Source organism: Bombyx mori, chromosome 24, assembly GCF_030269925.1.
Source record: "Bombyx mori chromosome 24, ASM3026992v2".
In the NCBI taxonomy this organism is placed as follows: Eukaryota; Metazoa; Arthropoda; class Insecta; order Lepidoptera; family Bombycidae; genus Bombyx; species Bombyx mori.
In genome coordinates, this window is record NC_085130.1 from 11,339,284 (window position 1) to 11,363,857 (window position 24,574).

The window sequence follows — 24,574 nt, forward strand, 5'->3', positions numbered from 1 at the left end:
AAAAACGGCCCGAAAAATAAGACCACAAATAAATTTGTGGTCTTATTTCAAATTAGTATGGTCCAATCATAGCCAACACTAAGACGTCAAAACGCTGCAATGCGCGTTCAAAAACTGAGTAAAAAACCACCGTAACACCAAGGTTTTGGAAGGAATATCTTTTTTTGGTAAATTTATATTATTAAGTGTTTTTCATAAAATAATAAACACAATTATATTGTAAATAAAACACAATTTACGAATATTGTAATTGTTTGCCAATGTTTGCAACAAGGCACCAACTATTGTAACAAACATCACCAATTCTTGAACAGGGAATGCATAGAGTAGTTTTGTTATTTTATAATGTTATTTTTGTTTGTAGATTTCCTAGTAGCCCCTTGTCGCTGTGCACAATGGATATATATTGTCGCGAAAGAAAGAGGAGAAGAAATATAGAACCCTTATAAAAATTCTAGAATTGTTCAATGGTGGTGGCAAATCAATGCAAAAAAGTATTAAAAAAAGTGTGTGTGTCCGCTCCGACGCACGACTGGAGTTTACTGGATATAAAAAATTAAACGAAACAATACGAGAAATAGTTCTATATTACGACAACACGATACACTACAGATTATTAACAAATTAACGAGACACAAAACAAACGACTAACAAATATATGAAAATACAATAATGAGAGAAACGCGCGATCAGTACGAGGCTTTGTGGCGGACTGCCGGCGCAGCAGCCCGGCGTCACCTGCAATAACGCGGCCGCGCGTTGGCTCCTGATTGGCGCGCGCACGCATCACGCAATCAGGAGCCAATCAGGCGCATAACGCATTTCGTGTGACATGCTAGTACGATTTTGATTGGCGCGCGCACGCATCACGCAATCAGGAGCCAATCAGGCGCATAACGCATTTCGTGTGACATGCTAGTACGATTTTGGTCCCCATAATTTTCATACCCCGGGCCTATATATGTAAATCGATTCTAAAGGAGTAAACTCCAAAAAACTTTACATGTATGTGTAAATATTTTAAGCGTATATGCTGAAAAGGATTTGTTTTCTGGGGGAAACGAACACAGCCATAAAATAAGCCTAAATTAAACTGATTATAGACAAATTCATTGATATAAGATTACATTATATTTGTAAAAAAGAAACCGCTCATATAAAAATGACTTCTAAAAGACAGCTTTATAACAAACTGAATCTATTTAAAGGTAATTAAACCTACATTCTTGTTTTAATTACTTCTGTATAAAGAATACGTGGAAAACATGTATCGTGTTTCCTTTCATATTTTTTTTACTTTATTCAATTTTATTTTTTATCACCTATTTGTTGTAATAGCGGCAATGTAAAATATTATCTACTACTTTTTTGAATCGGTCAAAAATAGTTGCGACCATACAAAACAAACCTAAAACAAATATGTATATTCTGCAACTCTATGTCTTTCAATACTTACTGTGTTCTGAGCATTGAAATGTAATACCAAGAACTACATTTAGTTCCACAATACAATAAGCACGAAATTTTAAACAAATATTTTTAACCTTATAAATTAGGCTTTAAGTATCATTTTAGAATAAATATTTTTGTACTGATGTATTTTTATGTTCAAGTGACATTTTAAATTTATTCCATAATATTCTTTTTCTGACGAAAGGACCTAATTACATATATTTTGCAATGGTAATTAAACTTTATGTTTAAGTATTAAGGTTTAGAATAAACTGAAGTCGTTAATTCTTCTTCGTTAACTCTTCGATCAATAATAGTACTAGATTAAAGATCAGGAACAAAAATAAGACGCTCCAGTGGCCACGTTTGCAGACACGAAAACATCTTCATTTCTTAGAAAAAAGTTTAATAATGTTGACGACTTCAGTTTATTATAAACCTTAATACTTAAACATAAAGTTTAATTACCATTGCAAAATATATGTATTTAGGTCCTTTCGTCAGAAAAAGAATATTATGGAAAAAATTTAAAAATTTAATAATAATAAATTAATGTCACTTGAACATAAAAAGTCATCAGTACAAAAATATTTATTCTAAAATGATACTTAAAGCCTAATTTATAAGGTTAAAAATATTTGTTTAAAATTTCGTGCTTATTGTATTGTGGAACTAGATGTAGTTCTTGGTATTACATTTCAATGCTCAGAACACAGTAAGTATTGAAAGACATAGAGTTGCAGAATATACATATTTGTTTTAGGTTTGTTTTGTATGGTCGCAACTATTTTTGACCGATTCAAAAAAGTAGTAGATAATATTTTACATTGCCGCTATTACAACAAATAGGTGATAAAAAATAAAATTAAATAAAGTAAAAAAAAAATGAAAGGAAACACGAAACATGTTTTCCACGTATTCTTTATACAGAAGTAATTAAAACAATAATGTAGGTTTAATTACCTTTAAACAGATTCAGTTTTTTATAAAGCTGTCTTTTAGAAGTCATTTTTATATGAGCGGTTTCTTTTTTACAAATATAATGTAATCTTATATCAATGAATTTTTCTATAATCAGTTTAATTTAGGCTTATTTTATGGCTGTGTTCGTTTCCCCCAGAAAACAAATGCTTTTCAGCATATACGCTTAAAATATTTACACATACATATAAAGTTTTTTTTAATACTTTTTTGCATTGATTTGCCACCACCATTGAACAATTCTAGAATTTTTATAAGAGTTCTATATTTCTTCTCCTCTTTCTTTCGCGACAATATATATCCATTGTGCACAGCGACAAGGGGCTGCTAGGAAATCTACAAACAAAAATAACATTATAAAATAACAAAACTACTCTATGCATTTCCTGTTCAAGAATTGGTGATGTTTGTTACAATAGTTGGTACCTTGTTGCAAACATTGGCCAAACAATTACAATATTCGTAAATTGTGTTTTATTTACAATATAATTGTGTTTATTATTTTATGAAAAACACTTAATAATATAAATTTACCAAAAAAAGATATTCCTTCCAAAGCCTTGGTGTTACGGTGGTTTTTTACTCAGTTTTTGAACGCGCAGTGCAGCGTTTTGACGACTTAGTGTTGGCTATGATTGGACCATACTAATTTCAAATAAGACCACAAATTTATTTGTGGTCTTATTTTTCGGGCCGTTTTTGAAGCGCTAATCGCGAATCTAGTAGTATTATTGATCGAAGTTGGCGCTGCCTTTATTGATCGCTTTTCAACGGATTTTTGAATTGAACTATGAGTTTGTTACACACAGAAGTCGTCGTGGCCCAAAGGATAAGACGTCCGGTGCATTCGTGTGTAGCGATGTACCGGTGTTCGAATCCCGCAGGCGGGTACTAATTTTTCTATTGAAATACGTACTTAACAAATGTTCACGATTGACTTCCACGGTGAAGGAATAACATCGTGTAATAAAAAAATGAAACCCGCAAAATTATTTGCGTAATTACTGGTGGTAGGACCTCTTGTGAGTCCGCACGGGTAGGTACCACCGCCCTGCCTATTTTCTGCGGTGAAGCAGTAATGCGGTTCGGTTTGAAGGGGAGGGCAGCCGTTGTAACTATACTGAGACCTTAGAACTTATATCTCAAGGTAGTTGGCGCATTTACGTTGTAGATGTCTATGGGCTCCAGTAACCACTTAACACCAGGTGGGCTGTGAGCTCGTCCAACCATCTAAGCAACAAAAAAAAATAACAGAAAAAAATCATAAATTTTCAGGGATTTTATGACTTGGTATCTAAGAACTTTAAGCCAAGTCTAATTTTATTAAACTTAATGCCGCTCCTGGGCACCGGAAAAAAATCCGCCCCAATACTGGAATTTTACCTAAAAAAAGTTTATATATTTTGTTTTTCAAAATTAAAATAACTTATTTATTCCGGAAACATTGTCATATGTCATATATTCCAAAAACATAAATAAATATTTGTTTTTTTTATTTCTAACAATTATAAATTTTGACTAAGAGTGACTCATAATTATATTACATCAAAAAATAAAAAATAATTTTTTTTAATTACAGAAAATAGAAAAATCGATTATTATTTTAAATCTCCAAGGAAATAAATTGATTAAATCATGTTTTTTTTTTTTTTAAAAGTGCCAAAATTTTCATTAATAATGGATGAATTGAATTTCTTGAATTATTGATTAAAAAGACAATTATTCAGTATTACAATTAATTAGTTATATTGATCAATCTTGATAAGCGTAAAAAAAGTTTTACTTTCAAAATTTTGCCGCCCTTAAAAATTTGCCGCCGTGGTTATAACTTCACTCGTCGCGTTCCCGCCAAAAAGTCCCGCCCTTAGCTGCTGCTCGTCGCATTTTTTTTTCGTTGGGATTATCATTTCATTTCCAAACTAGATCCGGACGCTGTAGCCATCTTGTTCGTGTCGTGACTCCTCGACATGTGTTTCTTTAGAGTAATCTTGTGCATGTAAGCGTTCTTACAAATCGGACATTTGTAATTCCTCTCCCCGGTGTGCCCTAGCAAGTGCTGCTTCAATCTGGACTCTACGACGAAACACTTCGAACATACGTCGCATTTGTATTTTTGCGCGTGTATTTTGTTATTATGCTCGGTAAGGCAACGTCGGGTCACGAAGCTGTGTTCACACAAATGGCACTTAAACTTCTTTGTGATTCCGTGCTCTTGCTTCAGATGTAACATTTTTCGGTAATGCTCTTTAAAGGTTTCCGGACAATGAGCGCATCGTTTTAATTTAACGCGAGCCCTGCCCAAGTGAACGATCTCGTTGTGATATTTCAATTGATTCCTTTTAAAGAACGTTTTCGAACATTTTCTGCAATCATATCTGATGTCAGAGTGCTTTTCTTTGTGGCTCAATAAGGCGTGTTGGTTCAGGAACCCTGTGCCGCACGTCTCGCATACGACTTTCATGAAATGGCACGTCATGTGAGACTTTAAGAGCGGGAAATCGTGAAACCTCTCCTCACAGACATGACAATTAAAGAAGCCGTCTTTAAATTCTAAATTATACTCCGCCATACCGTTGAAGCCTTCACGGAATTCGATACTGTGCGTTTCAATCAAATGTTCTCGCATTCCGTCTAAATTTTTACGGTATTCCTGACACAATTTGCAGATTAGTTTCGAAATGTCAACTTGCAGGATCCTTTTGCCTTGAGGGATGTATTTGTCTAATATAACGTCAATACTGTCAATGTCATGTCCGGAGGTGTGCTGTAACAGGTCTACGCAATCAGAGAAGTACTTCTGACAATAGAAGCACTTGTAGGAGTAGCCCATGAATATGAACGGTCTGACGGTGCAGTACTTTAGAAATAGGGATGCATTTCTTCTTTCGTTGACTGTCATCTGCCATATACTCGTCGCGGCTTCTCGTTGACCTGCTAGAAAATTAAAGGGTGTCATAAAAGCGATTGGCTTTACCGATTATCCTATTACACGCTTTCGTATCAAACTAATATTTGTCGTGGAAAAGTACTGAAGTTTTATTATGACATGCTTGTTATATCGTATATATGAGTCGACTAGTATCAAAGCCGGCAATGTGACTTTTGGACAATTATTGGTAAATCAGAAAAACGAATTATTGACTTTGTATTCCATTGGCAGCCACAAAACTCTTCTGAACGACATCTTAGATAAATAACAGGTTAAGTATTAACCTTTATTTAATGCAGGTTTTGAACCGTATTCTTTGAAGGAGACGATTATATTCAAATCAATCTGTATTGACATATCAATAACATTTTTTTGTTCAAATGCACAGATTGCCACCTTTGATAATAGACGACTCATATATCGTATATATAGCTATAATAATAAATGTTGTTTTGATTAATATATAAAAAAATGTTGCACGTCTTTTGGGGTGTGTAGTATTATGGTTTTCTTCATTCTTTTTTTCATCCTTAAATCAAATTTCTCTTGTAATAGGAAGGAGGGAATCCTGTATATAAGAGAAACGATAAAGCTCGCTTTGTCCGCCCAAAACACGTCATTACGGGCCAGGAGGATCCATTAACGGTGCTTTTAAGTACCACAAGCACCGGTCACCGTCCCCGTCGAACCCATCGCTTGCGACGAAGGGCTTGACGAGCTAATTAACCCACAGACACAGCCCACTGGGTTTCTTGGCGGATCTTCTCAGTGTGTCGCTTTTCCTATTCGGTGGTAGATTCTGCAAAGCACTGCTCTTGCTAGGGCCAGTGTTAGTACCACTCCGGTTTGAACCCCGTGAGCTCACCTACACGTTAGGGCGAAGCTGATATAGTCTCTCAAGGCAATCAGCATAGGTAGGAAAAAAAAGTCCTTAGCTCCGTTCCAAGCCGATCTTGAAGTTAGTTAAGAAATTGTCGCTAGATGGCGTATGAACTCTGAACTAAAAGATGGCGCCCCGCGTTTTGAACAGCAAGAAATAATGATTTATTATTTATAATGGAATTACATACACTCTTAATTTTATAATACAATAAATAATACTGTTGTTGTCTGCACATGTCCAAATTATAAACGGTATCTTTATTTGGAATCATAATATCGATTCTGTCACTCTTGAGATAACCTAGCTTAAAAACTACTTCAGGTCACCCTTATTAGTGGATTTGGCGGGAAGTTCTTTCCGTCTTATTTTTATATAAGCTAAAGGAAGCGCTGAAGTGACCAGCAAAAAGGCAAAAATTGTGCCTTCAAACGCAATACCGTGTTTCCTGGTGGTTGTAAGTATTCTGCTGCGGTGGCACGATGGTAAAATGGTGATGACGGGACCATCCCGAAGAATTCTTAAAAAATTTGTCGCCGTCGAAGCATTAGCGCTACTTAGGATAAGACGCATGCCCTATCCATCAAACTAATAGGTGTTATTACTTCGCTACAGAAATAGGCAAGGTATCCAGTAATCCTCTACCAGTAATGACGCAAATTATCATTGTTGTGGTATGATTTTTATTCCACGATGTTAATCCTTCGTGTAAGCCATTCATGGATGTGTATTAAGTCTTGTACGTATTTCACTACAAAAATTGGTGGATCGACACAAATGAACCGGGCTTTTTATCTTTGATGCGCTAGAGTCAAGGGTGAGCAACCTTTTTAATCAATGGGCCAATTTAAATATTAATTTTTTTGGCGGGCCGCACATATCTTATGCAACTCTTATTAATAATCTACGAAACTTTATTTATATATAATAAATATTAGAAAGAAAAAAAAAGGAAAAAAAAGTAAAGATTTCGTATACAAAATTTAATGCAAAATAAAAATAAACAAAAAAAGGACAGAAAAACAACTTGATGGGAGAAAGTCGATAAAATAATTTCAATTTTAGAAATGCTTGGCGGACCGCGTGTTGCTCATCCTTGCGCTAGTGCGTCTTGTACGTCCGCGCGGGTAGGTACCACCACTCTGCCTATCTTTGTAGTGAATCAGTAATGCGTTCTGGTTTGAACGCTAGGAGTTTTATTGAGAATTGAAACACACGTCTCCAAGTGGGTGGCAGTATTTACCTTGTTGATGTCTATGGGATTCTATGACCGCTTAACACCAAATGGGTTGTGAGCTCGTCCACCCAATTAAACCCAAATAAAGAAACCCAGCCGAGAATGTGATTTCAGCCCAGCTCCCTCGATATGTACCACATCTAACACTTTTCCCCATCAATCCATGTTTATTCTCACCGAAGCTTTTGTCGACATTATAAATTACACACATAAATTGGGCACTACTAAAACAACACGTTTTCTTGAGGACGCCACCATTGAGTTTACTAGGAACAACAACTGCATCGCCCAGCCCAAAAATTTAATAATAAAACAAACAAAAAACCTTTGGTATAATAATATCGTTAAAAATATCCAGTCTTGTACCCCTTTTTGACTTGCAACTTAATCAAGGGAAGAGCCCTTGTCTTCAATGATCGATTTCGTTTCCGAATTTCTTCACTGCGGTCCTCAGCTGCCACTGTGGATGCCACTGCCTCATGTGCTTGTTAAAATCGTTCCTATTGTGGAAGCCGCTAGCGCATTCCGGGCACACGAACCTCCAAGCTGTGCCGTGGACTCGCATGTGTTGACGCAAAGTCCTCTCATGCATGTACGCCTTCTGGCAGACGTCGCAGAGGAAATTCCTTTCACCGCTGTGCCCTCTGGCGTGCATCTTTAACAGTGACTGCGTCCCGAAGCACTTACCACAGACCTTACACTGTATCTTTTGGGTGTGCAGTTTCGTCGTATGCTCCGTTAGGGCTCGGCGCGTGGGGAAAACAGATTTGCAGCTTTGACACTCGAACGTGAACGTTATCCCGTGAGCCTCCTTCAGGTGGGTCATTTTGCGGTAATGCTCCGAGAATCTCTCCAAGCAATGGGGACATTTTAAAGGTTTCCTTTTCTTTGCGTTCGCCGCTTCGTGCCTCTTGAAGATGTGGTAGCGCAATTTCAGTTTGGTCGGGAACGCTTCGTGGCACTTGTCGCATCTGTGGACGCCGTCTTCGTGGACGATCCTGTGATTGATCAGCCTCTGGTGCGACATGAAGCCCAGGCCGCAGGTCTCGCAGACCACGTTGTAATGAGCGTTCATATGCCTGTTCAGGAGGAAAAACGAGTTGAAAGTCTTCAAGCACTTGTGGCATGACAGCATCCTGTTGTTTGTGCTTAAATCATACGCCGTTAGACCATTACCGGCCGAATTGAACTCTTTCTTGTGGGCGACCGTCAAGTGCCTCCTGATATCATCCAAATCGGAGTACTTTTGGTCGCAGATTTTGCATTTCAACGACGATATATCGACTTTGATGACTCTTTTCCCTTTGCGCAGGTATTGTTTTAGTAAGCTCGTCCTGTCCGGCGTTGGATGGAAGGCCGTGTGCTGTAGCACCGCGTGTATTTCCGGGAAGACCTCGTTGCAGTAGAAGCACTTGAAATTCGCTTGCTGGTAAAAGAACGGCTTCACTGTCGTGTGTTCAATGAACGTTGCCGCGTTCTGTCTCTCCGATATAGTCATTTGCCAAATGCTAGTTCTGGGGCATGGCCGCGACAGTGTCTCGTCTGAGAAAAACAAAATTTTGCCTTTTAATACAAACTGTAGTCCGATGAAGCTCTACTAAATTCCATTATACTATATTTACTATATTACATACGCAAAGATGTTTCAATAAAAACAACGCTCAGTTGCATAATACTTTTTATTTCTCAACAAGATCTCTTACAATCAGATTGCATTACATCGTAATTGATGTAAGGCAATAAATAAACTACAAAGTACCATGCACATTACTAACGTGTGCAATTAAATTGGAATGATCTACGAACTGCAGCCCGCAAGCAGCGCACGTCTGAACCTCGTGAGTTCTAGAATGTTCCAGAAGATTCTTCCGCCTGGAAAAGCCCTTACCGCAGGTGTCGCATTTGAAGCCCTTCTCCCCCGTGTGAACGACCATGTGCCTGGAGAGACAATACTTAGAGAAGAACCTCGAATGACAAACGTGACATTCTTGATTTCGCTCCCGCAAATGTACAGATCGGATGTGCAATAAAAGATGGTATTTGAGATCGTATTCTCGGCTGCAAGTCTCGCAGCGGTAAAGCCCAGTCGAGTGGTTATGCGCGATCCTCAAATGTTTGGTCCTTTGGTAATTCGAGTTGAAACGCTCCGGGCAAATCGGGCATCTCCTCGGGAGCAGCTTTAGATGAACTCCGCGCACGTGCAGAGTCCGTTTCGTGGCGCTACTAAAGGCCTTGTCGCATTTATCGCACGGGAAGTTGCCGGTCTGGTGGCACTGTAGATGCCTCTTCAGTAGACGCAGCGACATGAACGCCGACCCGCATATCTCGCAGCTGTAATTATTGTAATGGCAGCTCATATGCACGATCAGTAGCCGAAGCTTCAGAAAGCCCTCTCCGCAGACTTGGCACTCGAACACGTCCGAATTCAGTTTGAACGGTATAAGATTGTCCTCGGTTAGATTTACTGCCAGGCCGTGCTCGACCAAATGAAGCTTCAATTCCTTGTAACCGCCAAACTTTAGGTCGCACAGTTTACATTGCGCGTTCGATACGTCAATTTTGATGTTGACGTCGCTCTGTTTGGTTTGCAGTTCCTTCTCCAGGTCCTCGGACTTGTGTTCGAGCGTGTGGTCTCGCAGCGAATTGGTTTCGAAAAATGTTTTCCTACAAACGAAGCATTTGTATCGACCGCCCGTATGCACGAACGGATACGTATATGTATTATCGAAGATGCTCATACTGCTTCTTATCCATTCTTTCGATTCTTTATCGCGCTTCTTTTGTTTACAAACGTATCGCTCCTCCACTGTTTTCACGTTAAACGTGACTTCGGTGAGGTTATCCCAATCGATTCGATCTAGCGACAGAGGCTCCTTCAAAACCAGCATTTTATTGATATTCTTGGGTTCTTCACGAATATTCTGCGTCGTATTTTTTCTGTTCTCGGGTTTTAAGGTGCCCAGCGATATAGGAGTCTTCAACACGGTCAGAGTTACGTCTGTACCATCGTCATCCCTAATCGTCATAGTTGAATCCGATTTCTGGACTGAACCTAGAAACACAAAGATGTTTGTCTGAATCTCACACACTTGCCTTGCGACGCAGACAACTCGATAAAATCATGGATGGCCCTTAGGCATTTTATAACATTTATAGGTAGGCATCATGATAATTGCTTGCGTAAATTGCTTACGTAAATTATTAGTTTTCTATTATACATTTTACTGGTGGTAGGACCTCTTGTGAGTCCGCGCAGGTGGGTACCATCACTCTGCCTATTTCTGGCGTGAAGCAGCAATGCGTTTCGGTTTAAAGGGTGGGGCAGCCACTTACTGCCACTGTAACTTACTTGAGACCTTAGAACTTATATTTCAAGGTGGGTGGCGCATTTACGTTGTGGATGTCTATGGGCTCCAGTAACCACTTAACACCAGGTGGGCTGTGAGCTCGTCCACCCATCTAAGCAATAAAAATAAAAATGAAGGGCAATATATTTAGGGTTAAATTGGTTAGTTGTGTTGAATGTGTAAGTTGACGCGATCTCAACTAGAGTGTTGTCACAATAAAGAGTAATTTCTGAATCGCGATATTAAGATTTGCATCGGGTGGTTATTAATTATACTGCTGAGTCTTATTGTGACACCGCTCATCGTTCACGTCGAACCCGTCGACGAAGGGCTCGACGAGTAAATTAACCCATAGACACAGCCCACTGAGTTTCTCGCCGGATCTTCTTAGTGGGTCGCGTTTCCGATCCGGTGGTAGATTCTGCGAAGCACGGCTCTTGCTAGGATTCGTGTTAGCAGCGTCGTCAGGTTTGAGCCCCGTGAGCCCACCTACTAGTTAAGGCTACGCTGATATGGTCTCTCTAGACCATCAGCATAGGTAGGAAAAACAAAAACAAAAAAAAATTGGAAATCGCATTAGAAGTCTCACTTCAAAAGAAAATCCTTTTAAAACACATCATTTTTATTTACATTACGAAATTTAATTAATATTAAAACATACAATTGGAAATCGATTAAAAATAATGAAATTCTTTAATTTTCATTCATTTATCATTAATTATTGAACACGTAACATAAAGTCGGAGATCCGTCAATGTCATATAAATAATTCTGGGTGACATGTTTGTTTTGTGCTAAAATGTACAGAGCTAAAAACACATTTTCATTGTTTAACCCTTTGACCGCTATGTAGGTCACCGGTGCCCTACGCGGGGCACTGAAGTAATTATGTCGATTTCTGTTACTAAGGCGCCTGGATTTACTACCTTGGCCTTTTTAATTAATGTACATTTTAATCTTTTAGGTTTCTTAGAAATAGATTCATTCTCAGTATCTTCGGATTCCTCATTCTCAGAGTCTACTAGATATTCCGGCGCCTTAAACCAACGTCATTCCACATTTAAACCTCAAGAAACACTAAATTAACTAAACAAAACTATTTACAAAAACTCGCTCTTCGCGTTCCCGCCAAAAAGTCCAAGTCGTCGTGGCCTAAAGGATAAGACGTCCGGTGCATTCGTATCTAGCGATGCACCGGTGTTCGAATCCCGCAGGCGGGGTACCAATTTTTCTAATGAAATACGTACTCAACAAATGTTCACGATTGACTTCGACTGTGAAGGAATAACGTATAATAAAAATCAAACCCGCAAAATTATAATTTGCGTAATTACTGGTGGTAGGAGTGAGTCCGTGCGAATAGGTTACCACCACCCTGCCTATTTCTGCCGTACAGCAGTAATGCATTTCGGTTTGAAGGGTAGGGCAGCCGTTGTAACTATACTTGAGACCTTAGAACTTATATCTCAAGGTGGGTGGCGCATTTACGTTGTAGATGTCTATAGGCTCCAGTAACCACTTAACACCAGGTCGGCTGTAAGCTCGTCCAGCCATCCAAGCAGTAAAAAAAAAAAATCGGTTGATGTTTTTAATTAAGCTTCAATTAATTTTACTCCATTCGAATAACTGAAGAAGTTTTTTTTTTGTTATTATATTTTTTCTAACTATGAATGTGGAAGGATTTAGAGGAAGAGGTAGACCTAAGAAGAAATGGATGGATTGTGTGAAAGACGATATGGGTAGGAGGGGAGTGAGCGAAGAAATGGTATATGATAGAAGAGTATGGAAGGAGAAAACATGTTGCGCCGACCCCAGGTGACTGGGAGAAGGGCAGGATAATGATGATGAATGATGATGATATTTTTTCTAAATTTTAAACTTCAAACGGCTCTCCTCTAAAGTTGCAAAAATCTCGCTTAAGCCAAATAGCCTTTTACGTCTCGATATGATGACAACGATCAATAGGGAAGTGGTTAATCACTAAAAGAACGGCACAAAAAAAAAAACACATTTTTCTGGAACTTTTGTTTCATTTCTGTTATTACCCCGTTTCATTATCAGCCTGTATCTCTCCACTTCTAGATGTAGGCCTCTCCCATAGTCCGCCACAATGAACGATCGTCCGCCTTCCACATCCAATCTTTTCCCGCATATACCCGCAATAAAGATCCCGTTTATTTCCATTTAAAAAAATGCATTTTATTTTTATCGCTCCGACGCGTGGCATATCATCTCACCTAACGTTAAGCGGTCGTTGAACAAACCACGTAAATGCCACCTCTAGACGTGACATCCAAGCCTCAGCATATACAATAAAACACGCTACTGTCTAGTCACTGCTATCGAAATTAACCTACAAAGCCGGCATTACCCGTTTCCAAAACTAAAGCTAACCTATCTCGTGCAACCTCAAATGGTCTTTCAAATTTTTCCTTCTGAGGAAAGCCATTCCGCATATGTCGCATTTGTGATTTTTTTCGCCCGTGTGTATGACCATGTGCCTCTTCAGGGACTCCTTGTTGCAGAACCTCTGGTGGCACACGTCGCACTGCTGGTTCCGCTCCTGCAGGTGAACCGATCGGATGTGGCAGATCAGGTGGTACTTCAAATTGAAACCGCGGCCGCAGGTCTCGCACTTGTGCACACGCGTCGACTGGTTGTGCACGTCCTGAAGGTGGATCGTCCGCTTGTAATTCGAATTGAATCGCTCCGGGCAGAACGGACACCGCCGCGGGAACTGCTTCAGATGCACCCCACGCACGTGAACGGTCCTCTTGTACGGCGTGCTGAAAACCTTACTGCATTTGTCGCAAGGAAAGTTGCCGGTCTCGTGCACCTCCAGATGCTTCTTCAGCAGCCTCAAGGTCATGAACACCGAGCCGCAAATCTCGCAGCTGTAGTTGTTGAAGTGGACGCTCATGTGGATCACGAGGATCCGGACCTTGATGAAGCTCTCGTCGCATATCACGCATTTGTACGAGCCGTTGACCGTGCTGAGTTTGAAGGGTATCAGGTTGTCGTGGATGTCCACATCGACCGGTTTCCCGTGCTCGTTCAAATGCCGCTTTAGTTCGACCAAGTCTCGGGGTTTGTGGTTGCACAGTTTACACTCTAAGTCCTCGATGTCAACTTTGAGAATGTTCTCGCGTCTGTTGTTGATCAGTCTCTTTAGAGACGCAAAAGTGTGGGCATCCTTGACATGCAGTTTCAACGTGGACAGCTCTTGGTAGGGCTGGGAGCAGACGAAGCACTTGAACGTGTTGTTCCCGTACACGAAAGGGTAGGCGGATGAGAATTCGAAAATGAGGAGCGCGTTTTGTCTGATGTCGGGATTTCTGGGATACCTAGGTTTGCAGACAGCTTTAGTTTTGAGGACTTCTAAAATCGGCGATCCCCCAAATGTGAGAGGCGACGGACTCCTCGACGGAGTGGAGACTGGCCGTGCGAAGGATTCCTGTGACGTTATCGCTCTTTTCAAGGGTAACTTTCCGAAATTCATGACTGTCCCTAGAGGTCTACACAGGCTTCGATCGTACGCCACTTGGAACAGCGGCACAATCTTTTTCGCTGTGTCGTTCCCTAGAAAAAACAGAAATAATAACTGTAGCTAATCTCTTCTTCATTATTTTGTTAGTATTCATTATCCTGTTTATTGTTCATTACCCACCTTTTGTTACAAATATGTAAGCATTAGTTTTACGTCTTTAAATTAAATGACCTATTGATTAACTCGTTATATTTTGGAAACTTTTAATCTTTTAAAAAAATAATGACACAATACATTCGAGTGAGAAACTTTGAAACGTTTCATATACAAAATATTGACACAATCAACCATTTGTCTCGTTAGAACCTAACTATTAGTCATGAGTTATGAAATTCGCTTTCCTTGCACATCTGAGCGATGCTGTTTGGATGGTGGGTCTTCGTGTGATGTTTTAAGCTGCATTTTTGAACGAACGAACTACCGCAGACCGCACACACGAATCTCCTGTCGTTAGCGTGGATCCTCATGTGCTCCCTGAGAGTGTACTTCCGAGCGTAAGACTTCTTGCAAACGCTACACTGATACGCCCGCTCTCCCGTGTGACGGACCATGTGGTCTTTTAATTCTGATTTCGAGTAAAACTGCCACTCGCAAACGTCGCAAGCGTAACGTTTCATCTTCAAATGCACCGATTTCATGTGAACGCCCAGCTTCCCGCTCACCGTGAACACTTTAGGGCACACAGAGCACTTGAATTCCTTCAGTTTCAATCCGTGAACTGACGAGATGTGTTTGTTGCGCTGGAAATAGTTACTGAATAGCTCGCAGCAGTGCGGGCACCTGTGCCTCTTCGCTTTCAAGTGTACAATGGCGTAGTGATCGTTTTTAGCGTTCGTGGAACGAAAGCTTTTGTTGCAGACCGTACACGGATACGAGCCGGTGTCGTGGGTAAGAGCGTGGTTCCGCAGCCTCTGTGGAGTCATGAAACCAGAGCCGCATTGCTCGCAGATATAATACGGAAAGTGCACGTTCATGTGATGATTAAGCGTTTTGAACTCCCCGTAGTCGACCTCACAAACGGCGCATTTAAACTCACCGATGCTCAATTTAAACGGCAGAATACCGTCACCGATTTCCAAATTCAGTTTCTTCTTGTGCACCGCCGCTATGTGATTCCTGATATCGGTTAAACTTTCGAAACATTCTCCGCACATTTTGCAACCGATATTCATTATGTCTACTTTGACTAACTCCGTCTTTTTGACTTTGTTCAAAGCCCGCCTCAGTTCGAACGGCTTTAAGCTTTCGTGCTGGGCATCGTTGTGCTCTCTAAGCTCCGACGGACCGGAGAATGTCATGTCGCAATAAAAGCACAGATAATGATTTTTCGACCATCGGAACGGGCATATTCTCGTGCACTCAATTATGATACTCGCGTTACGTCTTCTCGTCACGTCATTGTGCTTTTTCACATCTATCCCCGTTGCTATTTCGTTCCCGGTCACGGCTCGACCTAAAAACGAGAAATTATTCCGTCAATCATTGTACGATGATGCCACATTAACAGCTTGTATATAAAAAAACCAATTCACGCCTTTGTCGAGTTGTTCAATTGCCCTTGTTTTTATGCTTCACATATCATTATCGTCAAAACGGAGTCGTGTTCACGAGGAAATAACTTCAGGAGGACATAAATCTTCGGGTAATGCACTAAGGTCAGTTCAGTCGTAAAGATCAATCATTTTGCGTACAGTCAAAATAAATTAAGGGAATTGAAACATAAATGTCAGACCAACATTTTTGTGAGTGTCTTTTAATAAAATAGCGTTGTAGAAAAGAACTTATGTTTGTGGAGCGAAACTTCTTTGGGTGCGTTGAGAGTAAAATTTAATTCGCGCCAAATTCGTTACGGCTAGAGAGAAAATATACGATTTAGGAAGAGCTCGAGTGAGAAAATAGACAGGGCGTCTTGCGAAACAGTGGAGAAATTTGATTTAAGGATAAAAAATGAAGAAAACCACAATACTACACGCCGAAAAAGAAGTTTCACTTCTTTCACGTGCACCAAGCTACACGCGCACCTTTTTTTTAAAACGACTGACGCCATCCGCCCCTAACAGTTCGTATTTCGATCTATGCACACTTTAATTCGTTGTTTTTGCTATTGATTCTCTCTCTGTTTTGTTCAGAGCATTTGCACCTCTCTGTATAATTTTGTGTCAAGTTGCATCTAATGTGAATAGATCTAAATACATCTTCTTCAGTGATTAAGGCGTCATTTAAGTTGACGCGTATTTTTATTAAGCAAGTGGTATCCCAGTAGTCGAAATTCTACTATAATTAATTAAATTCATAGGTTTGAAAATTATTGTGGTTATAGTGTCAAAGACTATTTATTATACATCTTTAAAGACAAACAATATTAATCTGTCCTCAATTTCACAATAGACTTTAAGCTTTAACAAAAGTCGCAAAGTTGCATGCATATGAAGAGACCTACACTCAGCATTGGGTGGACAAGGGTTGAAGAATAGGACATTCGTTTCTAAAAATTTTATTCATATAGCTTCGAAGAAATTTTTTTTTTCTCAAGCTAGCATCTATCTGATTTTCGTCTAGGTTCGCGTGCTTAAGGTCCTGAGCGGGATATTTGGGCCTCGACGGGCGAAAATGATTCTAGACCACCGCCACCATCATCGTCATTCTCAATTTTTTTTTTTTTAATTGCCCTTGTAGGCAGACGAGCATACGGCCCACCTGATGGTGAGTGGTTACCGTCCCCATGGACTTCAGCAATGCCAGGGACAGAGCCAAGCCGCTGCCTACCGATTAATACTCTTCACAAGCCTCGTTTGAAGAAGGACATGTCATAGCGCTCGGGAAACACCGTGGAGGGGAGCTCATTCCATAGCCGGATGGTACGTGGCAAAAAAGATCTCTGGAAACGCACTGTGAATGACCGCAGTGGCTCCAGGTAGTATGGATGAACTCTACTCCGGTGGCGGGCGGTGCAATGAAAAAAACGAGATGCCGGTATCATCTCGAACAATTCCTCAGAGCACTCCCCATGGAACATACGGTACAAATTCTCTTTCCATATTCCTTTATCATATAGCATATCGTCGTTCTCTCCCATCTTATACATGGAGTGTTTGAATGACGATATGAAACAGAGAGAGAGGAGTGAGTGTTGAGATGGCGGCTGATAGAAGGGAATAGAAGAGAAAAATTAGGTGTGCCGACCTAGTGGGATAAGGTGGAGAAAAAGAAGACTCCTATCTTACACATGTCGTCTTTCACGCAATGCATCCATTTCTTCTTAGGTCTACCTCTTCCTCTATGTCCTTCCACATTTATAGTTAACACTCTCTTACCAACCTCATTTTCATTTCGTCTCATCACGTGTCCATACCATCCCAAACGCGCACTTCTTAGCTTCTCTATCACAGGTGCCACTTTCAGACTTCCTCTAACATATTCATTCCGTATTCTATCCATTCTCGTTACTCCACACATCCATCGCAACATTTGCATCTCTGCTGCATGCAATCGCCTTTCATCCGAACAACATATAGGCTATAATTTATAAAGATACAGTGTGAATTCCTCCGATGCTTATATCAAAATAAATACTTTTATCGCATCTGGTAACTTAAGTAGATAAAATTTGTCTTTGCACTATCTACATCATTTGGACAAATATTTGAATAGTTTTAGCAATTGAGTACTCGATATTATGAAAGATGAAGATAAAAAAATCATAAATATCAATAATAAATTACAGTTCCCGAAGCGAAGCGAAGACGGGTCACTAGTTTAATAACAGAAGTGCGGCGGTTGTAACGGCATCTATTCCTCCTTTTTTCCCCTACCTATGCTGATAGCCTTGAGGGGCTATATCAGCGTTACCCTAGCGTGTAGGTAAACTCTCGGGGCCAAACCGGAGGTGTTGCTAGCATTGGCCCTAGTAAGAGCAGTGCTTTGCACTTTACCACTGGATCGGAAATGCGACCCACTGAGAAAATCCGGCGAGAAACTCAGTGGGCTGTGTCTGTGGGTTAATTTACTCGTTGAGCCCTTCGTCGCAAGCGACGGGTTCGACGCGGATGGTGACCGGTGCTTGGGGTACTTAAAAGCACCGTTAATGGATCGGGCGGATCCATAATGACGTGTTATTCCTCCTTGCGTCTATAATTCAATGCTTTCAGCATCATTGTGGCCTCCCTTAATAACTTGCTCCTAACTTAACGGCACATAGATTCTTTTAAAATAAAACGAAAAACATAATAATATTTAGTATTTAATTATTACGTTATATCTGTTAAATTTATTTTATTAACACTTATATTTATTATGATGAAACTGAAACGAGGACCGTACTTAAATTTTTAATATACATACATACATACATACATACATATACGTTTTATAATAAATATACATTTTACATAGTTTTTACAATTAAAATTTACAACTCTGTAGGATGCGTGTCCCGAGGTCTTCGATTTGTCCAGCAGTGGACGTTTGTGGGCTGATATATAAATATATACATGATGTAAACTTCTTACTTGAAATTATCAGTCATAAGTTGATGTCATTGTCAATTTATTTTATTAGTTATTTGTCAATGTATCTAATGTAACTAAAACAAATTTTACTATTATTTTTAGCTTATTAAAACCTTATATTCATTAAAGCCTTCGTCAAATAGAACGCGTACTTAGCGCCGCGTACTTAACGTCGCGCTCTTCAAATTGACTAGATGAGTCTAACGCTCCTTGACGCAACGCATTCACCAAATCATAGTGCCTTTCGATAGCAGTGTGAAAATTTAAAAGTATTAAGAAATCGAGTGATTCAGATGTGGCATTGTATAAGCATGGGTATTTTCTAACTATTTATATCATTTTTTCTGGCATTATCTAGTATTTTAATACACATTCACTCGGGGGCTAAAATAAAATTTGTAAAAAATTACAACGCCTGACGTCAAAGCGTCCTAGCGCCGCGATAGAGCGCTGCGTACTTATAGCGCTGGGGCTCTGTTTGACGGTATGTTACCATAGCGGTACAACACATCTCGAAGTCATAGCGCGGCGTCAGTTTAGCGCTCTGACGCGCGCTAATTACGCGTTCTGTTTGACGAAGGCTTAAAGGTTTTCTCTTATTACAATACATAAAATATATAGAAGTTCTCTCTGTATGTTTATTCGGGTTAAAGATATTCTTTATTCTCAAAAGAATTACATAAATTCACTTAAATGAGAATATAGTTATAATTAATTCAGTTCGTGCAGTACATAAAAATATTTTATAGTAACAACATGCGGTGCTATGACAATATATTTAACAAAAACTATAAAGATTATTATTTTCTTAAAATGTATAAACAGGGTAGATTACCACAGCAGATCGCCTCGACCAGCCGCCGGCCGCTCGGTGGCGGGTAGATATTGGCGCCACAAGGAGCTAGTTCGCATGCATGTGGCATTGGTAAAATGTTTGCAGGTTGTTAGTTTTGTTGTTTTTTCGTTTCATTTTTTAACTACTTATCGATAGACTTCAGGACGCACTTGAGCTCATCAAACTTTCCCGGCTTAACAATGCTGCGTACATTGGCGTTGAGAAAGTTGAGAGATGGGTAGAACGTTTCAATTTGTGAGTAGTCGTTTGTAATCTGGTATGAAATGTTCTCAATTTGTAAAATTCCTATTCTGGTACTAGATTGTTTGTTGCCGGCGCAGAGTTTTTTGGTAAGGATTCTACTATTGCTGGTTCTCCTTTTACATATTTAATAGAAATATTAGTTTCGCCATTGGAAATTCGATTTTCAAGTTCTTGTTTCAGGATTTTTAAGGTTTCTCTCTGATGTGGAGTTTGATCACTGTATATCTTGACGTTAGCAGCTGCCATGTTATTTCGGTTTCTAAGTATAACTTTAACAGTGTCCTCTGATTTAAAAATAGCTTTAATGGGGCGGATTTTGTCATGTTGATATTTTCCTAGACGGTGTATGTTTTCAGGTTCAGGACAGTTACTTGAGGCCATTTTAGTAAGTTTTATTATTTCTTGTCTGTCATATTCCAATCTTTCTATAGCATTTTCAGAGGTGGCTTCTATGACACCGCATACGATTATATTTTTTGCTCGCTGACTACGTTCTTGACATTCGGCAATCATCTTGTTATAATTCACGCGATTCATGGACGCAGATTCTTGTGTATGCAACGATTTAAACTTAAGTCCTTCCACTTCTTTTTCAAGAAGTTCAATTTTATTTCCCAATATACTGGTAGACGTCATCACGTTTGACACATCCACCTTCAATTTTTCCTGTTCGATGATGATGGATTCAATATTGTTACATATTTTATCAACTTGCCCTTTCATAGCACTGACATCTTGGTACAATCTGTTTATATTCTCAGTTTGGGCAACACTACTTGACGCCATAAGAGACATCATTTCTGCCATCTGTTTCTTCACATCTAAGATTTTTTCGATGACACAATCGTTGCTATTAGATGACCTTCGTTTATTTCTAAATGTAATTTTTTGAGTATCACAATCAGGAGTTACCGATGGGTTTGGTTGAGATCCTCCATACGTTTGAGACACGCCGCCTCCATTCGGTGAGCGTAGTACGCTCATTGTAGATCCGTGGCTCTATTAGTGACTTTGTTGTAAGGTGCACGAAGAGGTCAGGCGAATTTGTAGTCACTGCTTAAACTGTTATGGTCGAAATTGTAATAGTAGCGGTTTTAAAATAAGTTAAATAAATTTTATTTTTCTCGCACTGCACTTCACGGCAAATTGTAATCAAGAGCATATGTTGCTTGAGTTTAAAATGGTTTGTCGGTGAAATGAATGTTTTTGAAAAGATCGCTAACACGTCTGTACTGCACGGATTTATTAGTGTATTTGTTTGACTATCTCTAGTCGTGGACATAATTAAAGACGGTACGGGTTAACCTCGGCTTTTTGACGTGATAATATCTTATAAATCGATGAATACCAGCTGCACGCACGAAAAAGTGTCACGTTCCGTCTGAGCCTGAGCGTGCAAGCGAAAGCGCGGAACAAGCGATAGAGTGACACGATCGGCCCAAGCGTTGGCTTGTGACACATTTATCTCTCTTCTCGCGTGACGTCACAGTTAGCAGCACGAATAGTCTGCTACTGACGTTATCGCGTTAAGATATCGTCCGTAAACCGATTTTACAGACGACCAATAATATTATTTTTATAACTTTCAGTAACGTGCAGTTTTCCAACGTAAGCTGCATAGTGTTCGAAGGATCGGAACTAATATAGTCACAATCAAAAAAAGCGAGTTTAGTCATTAATTATATGTGTATAACTTTATTGTCTATATCGACGCTTGAAAGGCAAACGTGACTAAGCGACAATAACTGCTTTGTACATAAATGATAGGCAGTAACCATATTCGATGCGCAGAAAAAATATATTTCTAGGTCTATTAATATCATTTCAATCCTACAGCTACTAGCTAGATCCCACTACAGCTAGATTCGTTAAAATAAATTTAGTTTTCAGGTATTTCAACTTTAAATTAGTCTACTGTAAAGTTCACGCATTGTCGCTTACTCACGTTTGCCTTTCAAGCGTCGATATATAAAATTATCTAAATTTTCCTAACTCTTGATTTAGTTATCTACAGACGCGCACGTACGCCAATCGACAAATTGCATTAGCATGGCGTTACAATGACCCGTAGATAGGACTTAAACTCCTCAAATGACAAGGCCAATCTTTTTATCTGAGCATTAAGCAAACAGCTATTGCCTGAGCAGTCGTGAGCATCAACTATCAAGTGGGATGGTGAACTCGCATGTGCTGCTTCAAACTGCATTTCTGCACAAAAGTCTGGCCGCACACGGGACATATGAAACGACGTTCGTTGTTATGTATCCTCATGTGTTCCCTGAGGGTCTTCAATCTCGCGTATGCCTTCTTGCAGACGTCGCACTGGTAGATCCTCTCGCCGCCGTGCTTAATAGAATGCTCCTTCAACTCGTATTTAGAGAAGAACTTCATTCCGCACACGGAACACACGTGGTTGCGCTCCTGGAGGTGCTTGTGCCTGATGTGAGCCGTCCTTCTGCTGCACAAATCGAAGACCTTGGGACACGAAGGACACGGGAAGGTGGCCGGCTTCTGACCGTGCACTATAGTCAGATGCTTTAAACGTTGCTTGTAGGAGACGAATTTGACGTCACAGATCGGACATTTGTAGCGTGTGTTTGCTTTGTGTACTTTACAGACGTGCGCGTATTTAGACGAATACGAATTGAAGATCTTCCCGCATATGTTGCAGGGGAAGGCGCCTGTTTCGTGCGTTATCGAGTGGTTCACCATTCTCTGGGACGTAGCGAACTTTTTCCCGCAGTGCTCACATATGAATAGCTGATAGTGATCGTTCATGTGCTTGTGCAGTGTGAGGAAGACCTCGTAGTGTTTCCCGCAGATCTGGCAGTAATGAGCGTCGCCGTTCAGCTTGTACGGCAGCACGCTCTCACCGTGCGACAAGTCAATGACCTTCCCATGTTCGGTCACGTGAGCTCTCAGCGTTGCATAGTCCTCGACGTCTTGCCCGCAAATCTTGCAGTTAATATTGGCAAAATCCATTTTCAACGGTTCGTATTTGCGTGGCTTTGACGGTTTCGGGTTCGGGTGCTCGGCGTGGGTATGCTCTCGAAGCTCGCTCGGATCCAGGAAGCTGCTGTTGCAGTAGAAACACATGTAGGTGCCCTTCCTGTACTTGAAAGGGTAGGCCGTGCACGACTCCAGTATTGTGGCAATATTATTTCGAAATACCTCCCTTTTCAGTTCGTCGCGGTCTCCTGTCGGTGGGGCAGCGAACGCGAGGTAACTAGCCCCCTGTTTCTCTCTTATTAAAGATATCTCTTCAGTTTGCCCTAAAAATAGAAAAAAAAAACGATATAGGGACTGACAGTTTTTGGGGCGTTCTCTAATTTGTTTCTCCTAAACGTTAAAAATAATTACTCGAACAACATTAATGGAGATCAAAGTTTTTTTACTTACAAAAACGGATCCGAACTAGATTTTTTTTATCAATTCAAAATAATTTCGCACAAACGAACACACAACCAGCAACGCAAGCTTTTTGATGTGAAATCTATTACGAATTAAGCTTTCTAGTAATTTTGCCAAAATATCTGGTAACTCAAGTATTTGTGCGACTAATGAACTGAAACAGCGTAATTACCCAGACGCGGTGGAATCATGAACTGGATTAATGTTAGCTTTTGAACTACAATTGATACGGCAGCTAGATTGTGTCTCCTATTTGGTAAAAGCTCGTCTGTAGCTTTTTGTTTGCCTTGCACCTTCTGTATAAACTTCCGGATCGGGATCGGTAATCGGGTATTGGTATTTCCAGAAACCTTGCTCGGAACTTTTGCATACAAAATTATTAAGCTCAAATAATAAATCTCTACGTATGCAAGCATACAAATTCAGACATTCAGCCTCGAGAGTTTTACAGTTGTTCTCTGTTATATAAGTAACGGTCAATACCAACTATGCTTAAAGCTTGTTTGTTAGCTTATTGAGTGCACTTTCAAAGTTTAAAGTACACAACGATTCATGAACACGTTAGTCACTGACAGCAGTTGTATTGTCAAATGTCGTCATTACAAATGGGATGGGACGTAATAAAAAAGACAACTTCCTTTTAATTAATTGTTTACGCTCCCATGTTTATTAAGTGGTTACTGGGCATCATCTGAATGCCATCATCCATTTTGAGATTTAAAGTCGAAATCGAAGGTAGTTAGCAAAACTTGTATTTAAGAACGTATAGCAAACGGACGACCCTAATCGTTCATACCACACACACACACACACACTGTCGACCATAAAAACTTTACAAAACTTGGGGTTATAAAACGTAAATAAATAAACGATTTAGTATAATACCGTAGAAGTAATTTTAATTACAACCAAAATAGGAAGAGAGGAAGGAATACATTCGATTACTCATTCCAGTTAGACAATGATTTTATTAATACATTTTAACAGATAAAATTCATTTTAAAATCGTTGAAAACCACTGTTATTACATTCCATACGATGATGTACAGGTTCTAAATAAATCGTTCTGGAAGTCGCAAACGGAACAATTAACTAATTACATGGACGAAAATATTCATTTCATTAGTAAGCGTATACATTTTAGCTAGTTCGTATTTCATCATTAAGTGAATTTCTTTGATTT

General features: G+C 39.7%; 2 protein-coding genes across 6 annotated transcripts in view; both read right to left on the reverse strand.

Annotated features, from left to right (window-relative positions):
• Positions 1 to 4,336: 4,336 nt before the first annotated feature.
• On the reverse strand, positions 4,337 to 5,332 carry LOC134201311 (zinc finger protein 708-like). Its single transcript, XM_062675830.1, has one exon. The coding sequence runs from the start codon at positions 5,330 to 5,332 to the stop codon at positions 4,337 to 4,339; it is 996 nt and encodes a 331-aa protein (XP_062531814.1).
• Positions 5,333 to 6,391: 1,059 nt separating this feature from the next.
• The window catches only part of LOC134198656 (gastrula zinc finger protein XlCGF26.1-like), a 75,253-nt gene continuing 57,070 nt past the window's right edge, over positions 6,392 to 24,574 (reverse strand). Inside the window, exon 5 of one of the 5 annotated variants that reach the window (XM_038019633.2) lies at positions 6,392 to 9,021. In XM_038019633.2, coding sequence (XP_037875561.1) covers positions 7,889 to 9,021 — 1,133 coding nt within the window. In that variant the 3' untranslated portion in view covers positions 6,392 to 7,888. Of the gene's footprint in view, positions 9,022 to 9,143; positions 10,532 to 11,430; positions 14,406 to 14,547; positions 15,827 to 18,597; positions 23,253 to 24,574 lie in introns of those variants that run through there. The other 4 variants (XM_038019627.2, XM_038019629.2, XM_038019632.2 and 1 more) reach the window with 4 other exon arrangements.